This window comes from Pseudophryne corroboree, chromosome 3 (assembly GCF_028390025.1).
Source record: "Pseudophryne corroboree isolate aPseCor3 chromosome 3, aPseCor3.hap2, whole genome shotgun sequence".
NCBI lineage: Eukaryota > Metazoa > Chordata > Amphibia > Anura > Myobatrachidae > Pseudophryne > Pseudophryne corroboree.
In genome coordinates this window covers 408,601,692-408,621,216 of record NC_086446.1, presented here as the reverse complement: position 1 = coordinate 408,621,216, position 19,525 = coordinate 408,601,692, and the positions used below count along the sequence as shown (strand labels likewise).

At 47.5% G+C, this 19,525-nt stretch overlaps 1 protein-coding gene across 4 annotated transcripts in view; it reads left to right on the top strand.

Annotated features, from left to right (window-relative positions):
- The window catches only part of CHD6 (chromodomain helicase DNA binding protein 6), a 522,916-nt gene that overhangs the window by 410,053 nt on the left and 93,338 nt on the right, over positions 1 to 19,525 (top strand). For all 4 annotated transcript variants that reach the window (XM_063960191.1, XM_063960189.1, XM_063960190.1 and 1 more), the window contains one exon: positions 15,310 to 15,364. In XM_063960191.1, the coding sequence (XP_063816261.1) occupies positions 15,310 to 15,364 (55 nt within the window). The remainder of the gene's footprint in view (positions 1 to 15,309; positions 15,365 to 19,525) is intronic.

Genomic DNA, 19,525 nt, shown 5'->3' with positions numbered 1-19,525 from the left:
ATAAATAAAGAATAGGCCATCTTCCTAGGACTGTCCAAGGACAGTTTGGCCAGTATTATACCCAAATTAAGGTCAGATAGGAATACAGGGAATTTCCCATTCCACATAAGCCTTATTTTAGGTTCTTTGCTTAGAGGTATATTACTTGAAAAACTGCAAGAAATTGTAGGAATCTGTTGGACTCCTGTCTACATGTTTATATTATAAATTTTCAGATTGTCACGAGTGGTCCGGATCCTTTGAATAACAATACTACCATAAATGGAAACATAACAAATGACACGCAGTGAATATTTTTAATAGATACGACATCTTTTATTAATAAAATATTTTTCCATGTATATTTCACATCAATTTTAATTGATTATCATTAAAAGTTATATTTTAGATTGATTAATCTTCTCTTCCTTTTGTGCGCCAACCAAGAGACAATCTTCCCTATCTCTTTTGTGTCTTTAATTCAGAACCGTCCTGTTCAAGTACAGTCGGACAACGCCACCACAGTGGCTTACATAAATCATCAAGGCGGCACTCAAAGCCGTTTGGCAATGAAGGAAGTCTCACGGATTCTGCAATGGGCGGAACGCCATCTACCAGCCATATCGGCAATATTCATTCCGGGATTCCTGTATTGGGAAGCGGACTTTCTCAGTCGTCAGGACGTACACGCCGGAGAGTGGGGCCTCCATCCAGCAGTGTTTCAACACCTAGTGGAAAAGTGGGGCTTTCCAGACGTAGATCTGATGGCGTCTCGACACAATCACAAGGTTCCGGTCTTTGGAGCATGGACAAGGGATCCTCAAGCAGCATTCGTGGATGCGCTGACAGTGCCGTGGAGGTTTCGGCTGCCGTACGTGTTCCCTCCGGTGTCACTCCTGCCCAGGGTAATTCGGAAGTTCAAGCAAGAAAGAGGAATTATGCTTCTCATAGCTCCAGCGTGGCCCAGACGGCACTGGTTCTCAGACCTGCAGGGCCTATCGTCAGAGCGTCCAATTCTACTTCCACAATGCCCAGACCTCCTCGTTCAGGGCCCCTGTGTCTACCAGGACCTAGCCCGGCTGTCTTTGACGGCGTGGCTCTTGAAGCTTCCGTCTTGAGGGCTAAAGGGGTTTTCTGAGGCGGTCATTCAAACTATGTTGCTGGCCCGGAAACCGTCTTCTGCTCGGATTTACCATAGGGTCTGGCATTCTTACTTTGTTTGGTGCGCATCTAACAGTTATGACGCTTCCAAGTTTAGTACAGCCAAGTTGTTGGCCTTTCTTCAGCAGGGCCTGGACTTAGGCCTGCATCTGGCACTCAGTCAAGGTTCAATTATCTGCCTTGTCAGTGTGGTTTCAGAGAAAGATTGCGACCTTACCTGATGATCATACCTTTACTCGGGGGGGGGGGGGTAATTCTGAGTTGATCGCAGCAGCAAGTTTGTTAGCAATTGGGCAAAACCATGTGCACTGCAGGGGGGGGGGGCAGATATAACATTTGCAGAGAGAGTTAGATTTGGGTGGGTTATTTTGTTTCTGTGCAGGGTAAATACTGGCTGCTTTATTTTTACACTGCAATTTAGATTTCAGTTTGAACACGCCCCACCCAAATCTAACTCTCTCTGCACATGTTATATCTGCCCCCCCCCCTGCAGTGCACACGGTTTTGCCCAGCTGCTAACAAATTTGATGCTGCGATCAACTCAGAATTAGGCCCAGGGTGTGTTGCGTATCCAACCTCCCTATGTCCCGCCTGTGGCTCCTTGGGAATTGTCGGTGGTTTTGGAGGCGTTATAAGAGTCCCCGTTTGAACCTCCTTGTTCAGCTGATCTTAAGTGGCTTTCCCTTAAGGTGTTGTTTCTGCTGGCTATTGCTTCAGTTAGAAGAGTGTCGGATTTGGGTGCCTTGTCTTGTAGTTCCACATATCTGATATTTCACCGTGACCAGGCGGTTCTTAGGACTCGTCCGGGTTATTTGCCTAAGGTGGTTTCTTCGTTCCACCTTAATCAGGAGATTGTGGTACCGGCCTTTGTCTCTCCTGATCTGTCTCCCAAAGAGCGGTCTTTGGATGTGGTACGGGCTCTCCATATCTATGTGAAGAGAACTGCTTCTGTTAGGAAATCTGATTCTCTCTTTATTCTGTATGGGTTTCACAAACAGGGCTGGCCTGCTCACAAGCAGACTTTGGGCAGATGGATTAGAATGGTGATTGCACATGATTATGTGAGGGCTGGTCTGTCAGCTCCTGCTCACATTACGGCCCATTCTACTCTGTCTGTTGGACCTTCTTGGGCGGCCCGCCGTGGTGCGACCCTTGAACAAATTGTGCATGGTGGCTACATGGTCCTCTGGGAACACGTTCATAAGGTTCTATGCCTTCGATACTGCCGCTTCCCAGGATGCTTCCTTTGGACAGCGGGTTCTTGTGCCCGCTTCAGTGCGTCTCCTCCCATAAGGAACTGCTTTAGGACATCCCCAATGACTATCCTTGTGGAGCCCAGTGTACCCCGCAGCAGAAAACGAGTTTTATGGTAAGAACTTACCTTTGTTAAAACTCTTTCTGCGAGGGAGGGGGGGGGGGGGGGGGGGGGGGCGTGGCCACGGCGGTGAAGGAGTAGGCAGCAGATCCCGGGAGCTCCCCGATCAAATAACTCCTGAACCCATCCTGAATCCCTCCTGAGTGTCTACCCCCAGTGCTGGTACCCCCTCACCTCCGGGCAGCGGCGGGCACCCTCGTCCGCGTTCTCCGTGTGCTGGCTGACCGCGGCGGACGACTTCCGGAATTGCGGCCTGTGACTCCTCCGGATCCCCGGCCTCGAGTTTGGCGCTCCCGGCCGCGCGACTCCCGGGGCCTCATTGGTGGGTGGGCGGCGCTGTCTGGCTGCAGGAGGCACCTTGGAGGACACAGTTATCCCTCCTACGCCTGGTTGGATGAGGCCCAAGACTTGCTGGCTGGACAACGCAGACAGGTACTCCAGGGGAAGTGGAGAAGTGCCTGTGAACCCGGGGGCCATTTTGGGTGCAGCTCCACACATAGCCTCACTGCACAGCTCTCCCATTCTACCCTGCAGGAGCTGCATATAGCTTGGAACTGACTGAACTGTTGTGCTGCTCTAATATCTCACAGTGTACTACACACCAACATCCTACCTTTGCCTCCTGGAATTTGCTGCAGGATATTCTCTCCTCAATATTACCTTTATTTTTACTTTCACACAAAGCCTGTGCTTCCTATCCATTGATATATTGACCTAAAGATCGGGCACGGTTGCTTTCCGGCACTGAATACATACAACCTCGCTGCTGCCGCCTTCTGATTGCACTTCTATATTGCGACCCTATCCGGGGGTTTGTGTGACTGCTCCTTGTTCAATATGGTTAGAAATGGCCAGAGTGCGGCCGCGGCCAAACTGGAGAGATTTGTTAGGCAACCCAACCCCAGGGTGTCATCGGCTTCTCCTCAGGGAGCCTCTCCAACACACTCATGCTCCCCCTCTGCGTCTACTACCAACTCCCCAGCGGCAGCAGAGGATCCGTCTATCCAGCAGGTGCTGGAGGCTATAGCGGGCAGTGAACAGCGTCTCTCCGATAAGATGGAGAAGGTGCAGTGCGATCTATCCTTACTCCGACAAGATGTTCAGCGTATCCGTGAGAGAGTGGGTGAGGCGGAGACACGCGTCTCCAACTTGGAAGATATGTGTGGCCCCCTCTAACAATCCGTGTCCACGGTGACCCAGCAGGTTTCCTCCCTCCAAACCAAGCTTCTAGACATGGAGGGTCGGCTGCGTAGAAACAATGTAAGATTTGTGGGCCTGCCTGAGAGAGAGGAGGGCTCGCAACCGGAGGACTTTCTCGAATCTTGGCTTAAAGAGATGCATGGCGCTGAATCCTTTACGGCCCAATTCACGGTGGAGCGTGCATATAGGATACCATCTCGGCCGCTACCTCCTGGTGCCCCTCCTCGCACCTTCATTGCCAAATTCCTGCATTATAAGGATCGTGACTCGGTTCTCCGCCTGGGTCGTACGAAGGGCCCGTTGGTCCGTAATGGAGTCAGGGTGTCGGCCTTCCCGGACTTTGCCGCAGACGTCTGCGAGACCTCAACCTCTCATACTCCATGCTGTTTCCCTCTCGGCTCCGGGTTGTGGCGGATGGGGAGACCAAGTTCTTTAATTCTCCTAGTGAGGCGGCCCAATGGCTGGACAGATTTGCGCTGGGTGCTCGTCAGCTGGCTCCGGACTGATTCCCTGCGTTGAAGATGCTGGGATCTTGACTACCGGAGGAGACGACCATAGTTCGGGGAGCCCCCCCCCCCCTTGCTTTGGTGGCTCAAGACTTTTCACGTTCAAGTGGTACTGGTTAAAGAGGTTTAGCTGAGAATCTAGGCCTTCTTAGCATTTGGTAGTTGGGGTTGGTTGTTTGGGATATAAGTATGCCGGTGTACGGGGAGGGGAAGGATGGTTGGGGAGCTGCCAGTTGCGGCTCCTCTTGCTGTTTTCGGTTTTCTTTCTTTAGTTTGTTATTTTTCATATCTATGTATTTTCTGACACAAGGATGTTTAATATACCGGATGTTATGGCTTACAACGCAGGGCTAGTATAGGATATATGTTGCTGTTGCTAATAGTGCTGATTCTCAGATATATTTTGAGAGATGTCTATCCGTGTGGCACATAGAGTTTACCTGGGGTCATGATTAATCTGAAATTTCTGGCATGGAATGTCCGAGGTTTGAATAATAAAATCAAACGCTCTTTGGTTTTAAATATGATTAGGAAATATGACCCGGATATTGCATGCCTCAGCGAGACCCACTTAGAGGGAAATAGGTTGTTATCTCTACGACGGGCCTGGGTGGGATGGGCTTACCATGCCTCTCATTCCTCCTTCTCCAGGGGTGTGTCTGTTCTGATAAAAAAATCGGTGCAATTTGAGTTAATATCGATCAAAACTGACCCGTATGGAAGATTTGTATTCCTGGAATGCAAACTGAGTTCCCAGCCCTATTACATTTTAGCGGTGTATGTCCCCCCTCCTTTTTCATATGCTGTGTTGCAGCAGGCTGCCTCTTTTATAGCTTCCTCTCCTGCCACCCCGGTGATATGTCTGGGTGATTTTAATAATATACTAGATTTGTCTTTGGATAGATGGCATTCTCCGAATACTGCGGTGGTGGGTAGTGGTTCTACCAAGTTTGCTGATTTCTTGGATAGCTTGCAGTGGGTAGATGTGTGGAGGCTTCGTCACCCTACGGCCCGTCCGTTCTCCTGTTTCTCCAGCACATATGGCTCCTTTTCTAGAATCAACCTGATACTAGTGTCCCCCGCCCTCGTCCCTGTGGTCACTGACGTCCACTATGAGGCCCGAGTGGTCTCTGACCACTCCCCTTTGTTGATGACTCTTGCTGTGGAAAGTCAGAGGGGGCACTCTTATTGGAAGCTGCACCCTTCTTGGCTGACTCAGCTGGGTGACTGCAGTGACCTGGAGACTCAGTGGGGGGGTTACTTTAACGACAATACAGGGTCTGCCCCGGGGACGATGGTTTGGGATTCATTTAAGGCGTTTTTGAGGGGTTCATATATTGGACGCATAGCAGCTCATAAAATATCCTCTAGGGAGAGGGAAAAGGCCCTTGAGAGTGACGCCAGAGATCTGGAATCCCAATATTTGCTGGATGGTACCCCCACGACGAAAGCACGCTGGCTGGTGGCTCAGTCGGCTTGGCTGGCCCACCTGTCTGATAAAAGCTCACGATCCCTCCTCTTTAGGACTACTAATATTTATATGCAGGCTGATAGGACAGGTAGCCTCCTGGCCCGTCTGATACATCATGATCGTCCTGGGACTACGATCACCCAAATGTCCGACAGTGATGGCTCCTTTGTTGACACCACGCCGGACATTGCGCAGTTATTCCGATCTTATTACACTAAGGTTTATAGCTCACAGTTGACATGCTCTACTCTAGATCTCTCATATTATCTGGGGGGTATTCCACTGCCCGCACTCTCCTCTGAGGCCCGTGAGGTACTGGAGGCGCCTTTGACGCTCGCGGAGGTGACTGCGGCTATTGGTGTGTCCCCTAATGGCAAGGCTCCGGGGTGTGACGGAATTCCCTCCGAAGTATACAAAACTCATATTGATTTTTTCGGGCCCAGGCTCCATGCCTTATACTTAGATATATTTGCCAATAACGAACTTCCCCCCTCTATGTCAGAGGCAGTTATAATAGTGATTCCAAAGCCCGGTAAAGACCCTAGGTCTCCAGACTCCTATAGGCCGATATCTCTGATTCCCACCGATGCTAAGATCCTGGCAAAGATATTGGCAGTACGGCTTAACACAGTGATCACCTCCCTCATTCACCCGGACCAGACTGGCTTCATGCCAGGGAAGTCCACGTCTATTAACCTACGTAGATTGTATACCATTTTACAACTCCCACATGACTTCCTTTCTGACTCGGCTGTGGTCTCGCTGGACGCGGCCAAAGCCTTTGACAGTATTGAATGGGCTTATTTATAGGAGGTGATGGCTTGTATGGGCTTTGGGCCCAACTTTATCAGATGGACTAAATTACTGTATCAACATCCGAGTGCCAGGATCTTGGTGAATGGCTATGTATCCCCCTCCTTTTAATTGTCCCGTGGTACTAGGCAGGGCTGCCACCTATCCCCCACACTGTTTGCCTTGGCCATCGAGCCCTTGGCCTGTCTGGTAAGATCGCACCCAGATATTGTGGGAATCTGTACGGGCCCACGTGAGGATAGGATAGCTCTCTATGCCGACGACATGTTGTTGTTGTTTTTGCAAGATTACACCAAGTCAATGCCCATTCTGCTGCGTGTGATAGAGAGCTTTGGTGCTCACTCGGGTCTTCAAATCAACTGGTCTAAATCATACATTATGCCAGTCATAGGCCCCCCTCCTACTGTTCCCAAAATCTCCCTGCCATTATGTTGGACAATACAATTTAAATACCTCGGAATTCAAATAACTAACGACCCCTCTGATTTTATCCCTCTGAACCTGGACCCGACCATGCAGCAGGACGTGTGCAAATCCAAAACTTGGTGTAAGCTTCCACTGACGGTGTCTGGCAGGGTTAATCTCATTAAAATGATCATACTGCCCAAACTTTTATATATTATTCTCCAGTCCCCTGTATATATCTGTCCATTATTCTTTAGGAAATTGAATAGTGTTTTATCCTCACTGATATGGGCTAACAAACGACCCAGGATACAGTTAAATACTCTCACCAGGCAACGCTCTGATGGCGGCCTGGCTATGCCTAACTTTCAGATGTATTACTACGCTGCTCAGCTGACTCATATTAGTGTATGGGCGCAGGATTCTGGCGTTGACTCTTTACATTGTGAGTTCATTCGCTGCTACTTTCCTCACCTCTCTCCTATGCAGGTGCTGCTGAGTGGGAGCATAGCTCGGTTTCTTCCCCCTATTATTTTCCAGGCCTTAAAGATATGGCGGGCCCTGAGGGACCTCTTAGGGTACGACGGCCTGGACCCAGATACCCCCCTTTGGTACTCTGACTAGCTTCCTGAATTGCATGCGATTGAGGGACGGGAGGTATGGGCCCCTAGATCTGTGGTTTCTATTTCCCAACTTTACCTAGATAGTGTACTCAAATCCTTTCATCAATTGAAAGATGAGTTTGATTTACCCAACTCCTACTTTTTCAGATACCTTCAACTTTGTCATGCCCTCCAGTCTCAATTTGCTGAGTCCCCCCCACGAATCCTCCCATTTCCCATCAAGACCTTTTGTGACTACATTGGGTCGAGTTAAGATGGTCTCCCTTGCGTATGGATATCTTCTTACCAAACTCCATACGGACCCTTTGACACGTCTCCGTGGAAATTGGGAGGAGGATATGGGTCTAATAACTGAGGAGGACTGGGCCCTTGCTCTGGAATATCCTGCTACAGTTACCAAGTCTCTCCGGTATCAACAAATTCAATTCTTCATTCTACATAGAACATATATGACTGCAGTTAGACTGGCCACTTTTGGGACTGGCGGGTCTAGCCTCTGCCCTAAGTGCGGGGTGGATGTGGGAACATTTTGGCATCTGGTGTGGGACTGCCCGAGGCTGCGGGTGTTCTGGTCGGGGGTCAGGTCGATTCTGGAGAGTACAGGAGTGACTGGCGGCTTGCTTACCCCACAATTTTGTATTTTGGGGATGGGATGCTCTACTTTTGTGTCTGATCCGGCGGGTCTATATGCTCGCAATGTATGTGCCTTGGCTAAGGTTTGCATTGCAAGGCTCTGGATGGCCCCTAGTGGCCCTTTAGTTTCTGCGCTCAAGACCCTAGTTAACGATACAATATCCAAGGAAAGAGATAGATATATATATATATATATATATATATATATATGAAACAAAACGCATCAGCCAAATTTGAAAGGGTCTGGTCTCCATGGCTGGAATCTCCCCACTCCCACCTGGTCCCTCAATCATAGTGGGCACTGAAATGCTATTGTGTCACTGACTTAATGTTTAATGATGTATGTTCAGATGTTTGGCTGCTGAGCTCTGCGTGTTAGCCTAAATACATGCACAACTGAAGAGGTCCTGAGTTAGATGATTCCTCCTTACTGTGCTTCTTTCTATGTTTTTCTTTCTTTCCCTTTTCTTTTCTTGTACTCTTTTTTTGGGTTAGTTTAAGGGTGAAATACAAAAAGGTCAATGGGGATTTATATATTAGTTGCGGATCTTGCAAGTCCAAATATTTCAAACAATTGTATATCTTTGCTCATTTCATCATGGACACAGCCTGTTACTCCACTGCTGTAAACTTATCTCATAAATGAAAATGTGATTTGTTTGATATATGTGATATGCCGTTGATATGCAATTTCTGTAACTTAATCTCCATTCTATTGAATAAAAATTACTTTATTAAAAAAAAAAAAAACTCTTTCTGCAAGGTACACTGGGGTCCACAAGGCGCCCACCCTGACGCACTTAGCTTCTTTGGGTTGGTGTGGCTATAGCCGCTGACACTTTCTCCTGTCGGGAGGGTGTGGTGTTTGTGGCAACTTGCAGTTGTCGTCTCTTTTACTTGCTACTGCATTGGGCTGGTTAACAAAACTGAGCTCCTGTGCACGGAGGCGGGGTGATATAGGAGGCGGCGCTATGCATCTTGGGAAGAAGGTCAAAGCTTTTGAGCCTGTTGGTGCTTCGGATCAAGATCCTACTCTACACCCCAATGTCTATCCTTGTGGAGCCCAGTGTACCTCGCAGAAAGAGTTTTAACAAAGGTAAGTTCTTACCATAAAACTCGTTTTTTATTTGTAGCTAGGTTGCTGTGCCCGGCTTACAGCAGCGCACAGGGAGAGTGCAGCAGCAGCTATGTTCAGCTTGCCAATAACTGCTGATTCAGCGGTGGTAGGTGCACAGCCAGCGGGGACTCCCACAGCACTCTGGCCTCATTGAGTCTACCTTTAAGAGGGGACGTGAGTTTTCAGGGTACGGGGGGGAACAGGGATAGGCAGGGTCTGGAAAAGGTACAGTAATTTGGGGAGAACATTCATTTTAATAGCGTTAATCCTACCTATCCAAGAAATAAAGTGTTTTCGCCAAGATAGAATGCCCTGAGATATTTCTTTAAATAAGGGGGGGTAATTCGCTTCGAATAAAGAGTGATACGATTTAGTAATATGGATACCTAAGTAGTTAATGGAGCTGTGACGCCAAGTGAAATCAAAGTTGGATTTGAGCAGAGTCAATGTGTCCGTTGAAACATGTAAGGGCAGGGCTTCGGATTTCTCATTATTAATTCTATAACCGGAGAGGTCCCCATATAAGGTTAATTCCTTAAATAGATTAGGCAGGGAGATTATTGGATTGGTAAGTGTTAGAGGAACGTCGTCGGCAAAGAGGGAGAGTTTGTATTGTGAATCCTTGACGGTGAAGCCCGAGATGTCCGGGTTAAGTCGAATACGACATGCCAGGGGTTCTATTATTAAAGCAAATATAAGGGTGAGAGGGGGCAGCCTTGGCGTGTGCCGTTAGCAATGGGAAAGGAGTCCGAAAGGATGCCGTTTGTGAGGACCGAAGTGGAGGGGTTGTGATAGAGTGCTGTAATGGCGTGGAGGAATTCACCTTGGAAACCAAAACTACGGAGGGTTTGAGTGAGAAAATCCCAGGAGACTCTATCAAAAGCCTTTTCTGCATCCAAAGCTAATAGCATAGAGGAGAGCCTGTTTACGTAAGCGTGGTGAACCAGGGCAATAGTACGTCTAGTGTTATCTAGAGCTTGACGGGAAGGAACAAAACCGACTTGGTCGGGGTGTATTAGAGATGGGAGGAGCGGGTTGAGACGTAAGGCCAATATTTTTGCGAAAAGTTTAAGGTCCATGTTTAAGAGGGATATGGGACGATAGTTAGAGACCAGTAGTCGATCTTTTCCTGGCTTGGGGATGACAGTGATTAAAGCTTTAGTGGTTTCGCTGCGGAAACCATCGCCAGCAAAAACTTCATTGAAAAGTGAAGTTAGGTGGGGAATAAGAGAGCTTCCAAATGTTTTGTAATATGCGAAAGGTAAGCCATCGGAGCCCGGGGCTTTGGACGGCTTTTGCAGCTGAAGAGCCGCAAGTACCTCCTCCTCTGAGATAGGACGGCATAGTGCCTCGGAAGTGGGGCAGTCTAGTTTTGGCAAAGAGCATGAAGCTAAATAGTCTGGGGTGGGTATGCGTGCATCAGAAGCAGCGGAGTCAATGTCTGGGGAATTGTATAGTCGTGTGTAGTATTCCTTGAAGATAGAATTGATGTCCGAAGGGTTATAGTGAGTAGTGCCCTTGGAGTCTTTGATCGATGCGATAGATGTGAGAGCTTTACGAGCCTTCAGTCTGTTTGCAAGGAGTGAGTCGGCTTTATTACTCTTTTCGTGGAAACGCTGATTAAGCCAACAGAGGGATTTCTCGATTTTTTCTGTCAGGAGAGCATTAAGAGCTGCCTTGGCGGCAAATAGCTGTTTATAATTAGCATCCGTGGGATTTTTCTTATAAAGAGAGTCAAAGGTGTGGACTTGGTCGGTGAGAGATTTGAGAAGTAACTTATGTTCCCTATTACGGTGCGAGGCAAAGCTGATTATGTGACCACGGAGGACCGCCTTGTGGGCCTCCCAGACTAGAGGAGAACAGCCCGTGGGAGGATTATTTAAGGAAAAGTAGTCAGTCAGAACATCTTCTATTTTAGATTTAAAGGATGGGATCTTAAGGAGAGTTTCATTTAGGCGCCAGGAAGGGCGGGAGTTAGGTACGTCTAAGAGGTCAAAAGCGACAGTTATTGAGGAGTGATCTGACCAGACACTAGGAACGATGGAAGAGGATAGGATATGTTTGGTGGCCATAGGACCACAGAACAGGTAGTCAATTCTGGAGTATGAGCAATGCGGAGCAGAAAAAAAAGTGTAGTCCTTAGAGGACGGGTTGAGAGCTCGCCATGTATCAAACAAAGAGGCTTCTTTTATCTGTTTAGAAAAAGCAAGGGAGATTGGGCAGGGGCGGGCGCCTCTCTGGGAATTCTGCAAATTCATTTGGAATGATAAGAAGCCTAGATTACGTAGGGAAACTCTGCAGAACAGCTCCATATGTGGCGGCTTGGGCCTTCCTTCTATTCCAAGATACTACCACGCCACGGTCCTGAGTCAATTAGTCGCTTGGCACTCCCCGCGATGTTTGAAACGGTGGGTGGACCTGGAAAGCGATCTGGCCCAGGTTGATTCCATTTCTAACATTCCGTGGCTTCCCAGACTTCACTGACCTGCAAACATCAAGTCCATTCCCACAGTATCCCTCACATTGTCGATCTGGGAATCACATCAAAATAAACTATCTCTGCACGCATCCCCATCCCCTTTAACCCCTATCTGGAATAACCCTTCCTTCCCCCCGGGCCGCTCTCCTCATATGGCTTCTATCTGGTCCAGCGCAGGTATCACTCGTCTACATCACTTCCTCCATAATAACACACCCTACTCCTTTGCAGACCTTCAGGCAAAGCACTCTATCCCCACGTCCTCGTTTTACCAATATCTCCAAATCCGTGACTTCGCTCTGTCTGTTACGAGGAAAATGCCTATTTCTACTCTTCCCACCCCTCTCGAACGCCTCTGTATTCATTGCTCTATGGCCCGAGGCATTATCTCTACATTATATCGAACTGTTTTGACACCCGTCCCCCCTTCTCGTGCCCCGCATGAAATCGCCTGGGAAACTGACCTGGGGAACCCCCTCGAAGACGAAGTCTGGGACGATATACGTTCGACTATTTCTACGTGCTCAATTAGCGTATCCGTTAAGGAAAACTCCTGCAAGGTATATACACGATGGTATCTTGTTCCAGACCGCTTACACCAAATGTACTCCAATACGCCCAACCTTTGTTGGCGCCAGTGTGGTCAGGTTGGATCATTTTTCCATATTTGGTGGAGTTGTCCCAAGCTCGTGCCCTTTTGGACATTGGTCCAGAATCTGATTAATTCGGTCATTCCCTTTTGTCCCCCACTTCCACCTATGGTGCTTCTTTTGTGTGCCCCGGCCTGCCGGCTGTCTAGACCCTAAAACAAACTGGTACTCCATATTTCTTGTGCTGCTAAGCTTCAAATTGCTAAATCATGGAAACAAACCTATCCTCCCACGCGTCAGGAACTTGTGAACCGTATTTGGTTTGTGGCTAGAATGGAACATCTTTCCTCTATGCTGAATAACACTGTGGACAAATTTCATGAAGTATGGAAACCCTGGTACTCTGAATTTCAAGTGGATCTACCAGGCCTCAACTGATACCTCATCACTTCCTCTTTTGCCTTCCCCCTTTTCATACCCGACTCGCTCTCTCCTCTACGCTCTTTTCCCTTCTATTTCCCTCTCCTCCTGCTTTCCTCCCCCACTCTCCCCTCCTCTCTCCGCTCATTCCTCCCCCTCGTTTTCTCTCTCACTCCTATTTCTCTCTTATATTTTCTCTCCTTTTTTCTTCCTAAACTCTCCCAGATGCTCCACTGGCTGGCCCTGGCGAGTAGTTCTTCTCATCTCCCCTGTCTTCTTTCCTTCTCTCTTTGGTTTAGTGTTTGGTTTCCTGTCTATTACTAATTTTTCTCTTTCTCTCTCGATATTAGATTTTTATATACTCACTATCTACTTTGTTATAGTTTGATTTTATCTGTAATCCAGAGCATCTTGCTGAGAACTTATTATATCTTCCTTTTTTCTCACGCTCTATCTCAACCGTATTCATGTTTTCTATGTACTGTTTTCGATTGTTCTATTAATAAAACTTTATGATTTAAAAAAAAAAAAAAAAAGAGGGGACATGTGACTGGTGGTGGTCTCTGGGTTTTTCGGGCCGTGGTTCCACTACCATACACAGAGGGGGAGAGCGTGCTACAGGCTGTCATGTCGGACGAACTGGGTTACAGCAGGGTTTTCCCCAGCAAGGGGAAGTTCCCCAAGTCAGAGGAGAGTGGAGACTGGAGGAGCTTCAAATACTGCACTCCCCTCCTGCAGTAGAACAGTTCGGGAGTCCTGCTCACCGCAGGAGAATTTAAACAGTGTGGGCTCTACATATAATGCTGCTGCTAGGGCTGCTGTCACTCCATTGAAGACACCACCTCCTCTCCTTTCCAACTTCACAGTTGGCTAAGTGCACTTTTTTATCAGCTCTAAGTTTTATTGCTACCTACTAAGTATTTTCAATGCCCAGTACACACCTGCTGCCTTGTTACGAGAATTTCTGTAGAATATAGGTGTTTTACTGTATTATAGCAAAACAAGATAAATGTTTAACTCTGGCAGTTGGACCTCTGATTCGTTTCTGTTCTGAAAATTTAGGGCACGGGGCAGAGTTGCAAGTTATTGAGTGTTGCTCATGAACTGCATGCACAGAAAATTGTGTATATTTGCATGTATAGAGTTCTACGCGTTTTGTGTTTCCACCTCCCTTTGTGTATGCTTTGTTTGCCTCTAATCTTGAATGCACCCTTGCATCCACCCTATACTAGGTGCTAACGATACGTTTTTTAACAGGCATATGCTTTCTTATTAGCCACTCTAAATAGCCAGCAGTTACGTTGACATGCTCTCATTCAACTTTGCAAGCACGAGTGTACTCTATTACAAACCAGTTCTGCCTCTTCATTTATTATCATAGATATGATTGAATTCTCCGTACTTGCATGTTCTCCGGTCTAGAGCATGAGCACTGTGCAACACATAAGATACACTTAGCAAAAAGGTGTACGTTCAACTCATTGCCCTCTGCTGGAGTCAGAGGGCTAATAATCTAATTCTTCCAGTGACTGGAAAATTAATATTGCTGATGGACACGTGATCTGGGGCAGAGGCTGTATCCAACTTTATTTTTAAGGAAAGGAAAGTCTGAAATAGTCGAGCAAGGCCTTAAGCCCTGACTGACTTGTTGGTTGCTGCAAAGATTTTGTGTCAACCTATCAGAGCTTCGCAATAGGCAGGGTCAGAGATTTAAAGATTTTAGGACAGGATGACTTTGCCATATCAGTGGGCTATCCCAAAGACGAGCATGTTTGCGTCCGCTGGTCCTCTACCTCACTTGCTATGCATAGGGCATGCACCTGGACTGTGCACAAGGTAATGTGATTCAATCAAATTACACCATCTTCTTAGCTTCGTCCTGGAAGTGCTTTCTTTCCCAGATAGAGTAAAGATAATGGAAGAAAGTGACAGAGTAAGATTAGCTACAGTGCACAATCTAATAGTGGATGTGGGTCACAAGAGCAACAAAGGCCAGGAAACAGCACCTACATCTATCGCCAATTAACTTCTCCTGCAGAGAGCAGATGGTGAGAAGTATGTGCTTTTTCTGTGTCTTTTTGGAGGGTTTGCAAGTATGTGAAACCTGCCAAGTAGGAAGTGTTGTTCGGGAATGACACTTCACATTGCGGCTTAGAATTTAAAAGACTGGGTACTTCCACCAGAGGCCATCCCATGTTGGGAACGGGCAGGAGGAGGTACTGTTCAGCTGTGCGGGTGCCATTGAGCTGTAGAGATTATTTTAACAACTGTCAATTAGCCTTGCTCCTGTGGGCACTTGAAGGGTTCCTGGCAGCTAGTGGGGGTATACAGGAGTAGGAACTTAGTTTTTGGAGAACATTTCAAAAGCATCCTGGCTCCTTCACTGTGCTCCACAAACTATATTCCAGCTTTTCCAGAGTTACCCAATTAAATAAGTGTGAATGATAAAACAGTTATTTAAACAAACATGAAATAGTGAAAATATAGACTTGTTAAACAGTGTGTGTTAATTCATGTTCTGCTTTTATATTGTCAAGGAGTGGTCCAGAAAAAGAGGAGAGTAATGAGGTTAAGCCAGAACTACTGGAAGAGGTAAGCAGTGATATTAAGCCATCTATCTTGGTTTCAGTGTTTATAAACACGTCAGTGACAATTACTCTGCACTGGTTTAGAACTTACTTGGAGGTTTATTTATTTTTATTTTTTTTGTCATTTAACCCTCTTACTAGTGGGGATAGATTATACCCTCAAGATGAGTGTGCACGTCTAAGAAAAAAGAGAAGGCTCTACTTCGCACTAGTTAAACTAACATGTCAAAGGGAAAGCCGGTGAGATTGAGAAATTTAATACAAAGGGGGGAATTCAATTAAACCCTGGGTTTTCTCTTACGTCCTGGGGACTCCGTAAGGACCATGGGGATAGACGGGCTCCGCAGGAGACATGGGCACTTTAAGAAAGACTTTAGGTATGTGTGTTTACTGGCTCCTCCCTCTATGCCCCTCCTCCTGACCTCAGTTTACTACTGTGCCCAGAGGAGACTGGGTGCATTATAGGGAGCTCTCCTGAGTTTCCTGAAAGAAAGTATTTTGTTAGGTATTTTATTTTCAGGGAGCCTGCTGGCAACAGGCTCCCTGCATCGTGGGACTGAGGAGAGAGAAGCAGAACCTACTTCTGTGAGTTTCAAGGCTCTGCTTCTTAGGATACTGAACACCATTAGCTCCAGAGGGATCGGTACGCAGGTCTCACCCTCGACGTCCGTCCCAGAGCCGCGCCGCCGTCCTCCTCGCAGAGCCGGAAGATAGAAGCCGGGTGAGTATGAGAAGAAAGAAGACTTCAGAGGCGGCAGAAGACTTCAGATCTTCACTGAGGTTACGCACAGCAGTTACGCTGTGCGCCATTGCTCCCACACAGCACACACAAACGGCAGTCACTGTAAGGGTGCAGGGCGCAAGGGGGGGCGCCCTGGGCAGCAATAAACCTCGTTTTCTGGCAAAAATATATATATACAGCTGGGCACTGTATATATAAAGTAGAGATGTGCACCGGAAATTTTTCGGGTTTTGGATTCGGTTCCGCGGCCGTGTTTTGGATTCGGACGCGTTTTGCCAAAACCTCCCTGAAAAATTTTTGTCGGATTCGGGTGTTTTTTGGATTCGGGTGTTTTTTTACAAAAAAAACTCAAAAACAGCTTAAATCATAGAATTTGGGGGTCATTTTGATCCCATAGTATTATTAACCTCAATAACCATAATTTACACTCATTTTCAGTCTATTCTGAACACCTCACACCTCACAATATTATTTTTAGTCCGAAAATTTGCACAGAGGTCGCTGGATGGCTAAGCTAAGCGACACAAGTGGCCGACATAAACACCTGGCTCATCTAGGAGTGGCACTGCAGTGTCAGGCAGAATGGCACTTCAAAAAAATAGTCCCCAAACAGCACATGATGCAAAGAAAAAAAGAGGCGCACCAAGGTCGCTGTGTGACTAAGCTAAGCGACACAAGTGGCCGACACAAACACCTGGCCCATCTAGGAGTGGCACTGCAGTGTCAGACAGGATGGCACTTAAAAAAAATAGTCCCCAAACAGCACATGATGCAAAGAAAAATGAAAGAAAAAAGAGGTGCAAGATGGAATTGTCCTTGGGCCCTCCCACCCACCCACCCTTATGTTGTATAAACAGGACATGCACACTTTAACGAACCCATCATTTCAGCGACTGGGTCTGCCACACGACTGTGACTGAAATGACTGGTTGGTTTGGGCCCCCACCAAAAAAGAAGCAATCAATCTCTCCTTGCACAAACTGGCTCTACAAAGGCATCAAGATGTCCACCTCATCATCATCCTCCGATTCCTCACCCCTTTCACTGTGTACATCCCCCTCCTCACAGATTATTAATTCGTCCCCACTGGAATCCACCATCTCAGATCCCTGTGTACTCTCTGGAGGCAATTGCTGGTGAATGTCTCCACGGAGGAATTGATTATAATTCATTTTGATGAACATCATCTTCTCCACATTTTCTCGAAGTAACCTTGTACGCCAATTGCTGACAAGGTGAGCGGCTGCACTAAACACTCTTTCGGAGTACACACTGGAGGGAGGGCAACTTAGGTAGAATAAAGCCAGTTTGTGCAAGGGCCTCCAAATTGCTTCTTTTTCCTGCCAGTATACGTACGGACTGTCTGACGTGCCTACTTGGATGCGGTCACTCATATAATCCTCCACCATTCTTTCAATGGTGATAGAATCATATGCAGTGACAGTAGACGACATGTCCGTAATCGTTGGCAGGTCCTTCAGTCCGGACCAGATGTCAGCAGTCGCTCCAGACTGCCCTGCATCACCGCCAGCGGGTGGGCTCGGATTTCTTAGCCTTTTCCTCGCACCCCCATTTGCGGGAGAATGTGAAGGAGGAGCTGTTGACGGGTCACGTTCCGCTTGACTTGACAATTTTCTCATCAGCAGGTCTTTGAACCTCTGCAGACTTGTGTCTGCCAGAAAGAGAGATACAACGTAGGTTTTAAATCTAGGATCGAGCACGGTGGCCAAAATGTAGTGCTCTGATTTCAACAGATTGACCACCCGTGAATCCTGGTTAAGCGAATTAAGGGCTCCATCCACAAGTCCCACATGCCTAGCGGAATCGCTCTGTTTTAGCTCCTCCTCCAATGTCTGCAGCTTCTTCTTCAAAAGCCCTCATGAGGGGAATGACCTGACTCAGGCTGGCAGTGTCTGAACTGACTTCACGTGTGGCAAGTTCAAAGGGTTGCAGAACCTTGCACAACGTTGAAATCATTCTCCACTGCGCTTGAGTCAGGTGCATTCCCCCTCCTTTGCCTATATCGTGGGCAGATGTATAGGCTTGAATGGCCTTTTGCTGCTCCTCCATCCTCTGAAGCATATAGAGGGTTGAATTCCACCTCTTTACCACCTCTTGCTTCAGATGATGGCAGGGCAGGTTCAGGAGTGTTTGCTGGTGCTCCAGTCTAAGGCACGCGGTGGCTGAATGCCGAAAGTGGCCCCCAATTATTCGGCCACCGACAGCATCTCTTGCATGCCCCTGTCGTTTTTTAAATAATTCTGCACCACGTGCTGGAATTTGCCCAGATGTAATGCACGCACAATATTGGTGGCGTTGTCCGATGTCACAAATCCCCAGGAGAGTCCAATTGGGGTAAGCCATTCTGCGATGATGTTCTCAGTTCCCGTAAGAGGTTGTCAGCTGTGTGCCTCTTATGGAAAGCGGTGATACAAAGCGTAGCCTGCCTAGGAACGAGTTGGCGTTTGCGAGATGCTGCTACTCGCCTCCCGCAGCAGCTGTGGGAGGCAATACATCTACCCAGTGGGCTGTCACAGTCATATAGTCCTGAGTCTGCCCTGCTCCCCTTGTCCACATGTCCGTGGTTAAGTGGACATTGGGTACAACTGCATTTTTTAGGACACCGGTGACTCTTTTTCTGACGTCTGTGTACATTTTCGGTATCGCCTGCCTAGAGAAATGGAACCTAGATGGTATTTGGTACCGGGGACACATTACCTCAATCAAGTCTCTAGTTGCCTGTGAATTAACGGTGGATACCGGACACACATTTCCCAGGCTGACAAGACCTGAGTTATCCGCTTTGCAGCAGGATGACTGCTGTGATATTTCATCTTCCTCGCAAAGGACTGTTGGACAGTCAATTGCTTACTGGAAGTAGTACAAGTGGTCTTCCGACTTCCCCTCTGGGATGACGATCGACTCCCAGCAGCAACAACAGCAGCGCCAGCAGCAGTAGGCGTTACACTCAAGGATGCATCAGAGGAATCCCAGGCAGGAGAGGACTCGTCAGACTTGCCAGTGACATGGCCTGCAGGACTATTGGCTTTCCTGTGTAAGGTGGAAATTGACACTGAGGGAGTTGGTGGTGTGGTTTGCAGGAGCTTGGTTACAAGAGGAAGGGATTTAGTGGTCAGTGGACTGCTTCCGCTGTCATCCAAAGTTTTTGAACTTGTCACTGACTTCTGATGAATCCAGTCCAGGTGACGTATAAGGGAGGATGTTCCTAGGTGGTTAACGTCCTTACCCCTACTTATTACAGCTTGACAAAGGCAACACACGGCTTGACACCAGTTGTCCGCGTTTGTGTTGAAATAATTCCACACCGAAGAGGTGTTTTTTTTTGTATGTTGACCAGGCATGTCAATGGCCATATTCGTCCCACGGACAACATGTGTCTCCCCGGGTGCCTGACTTAAACAA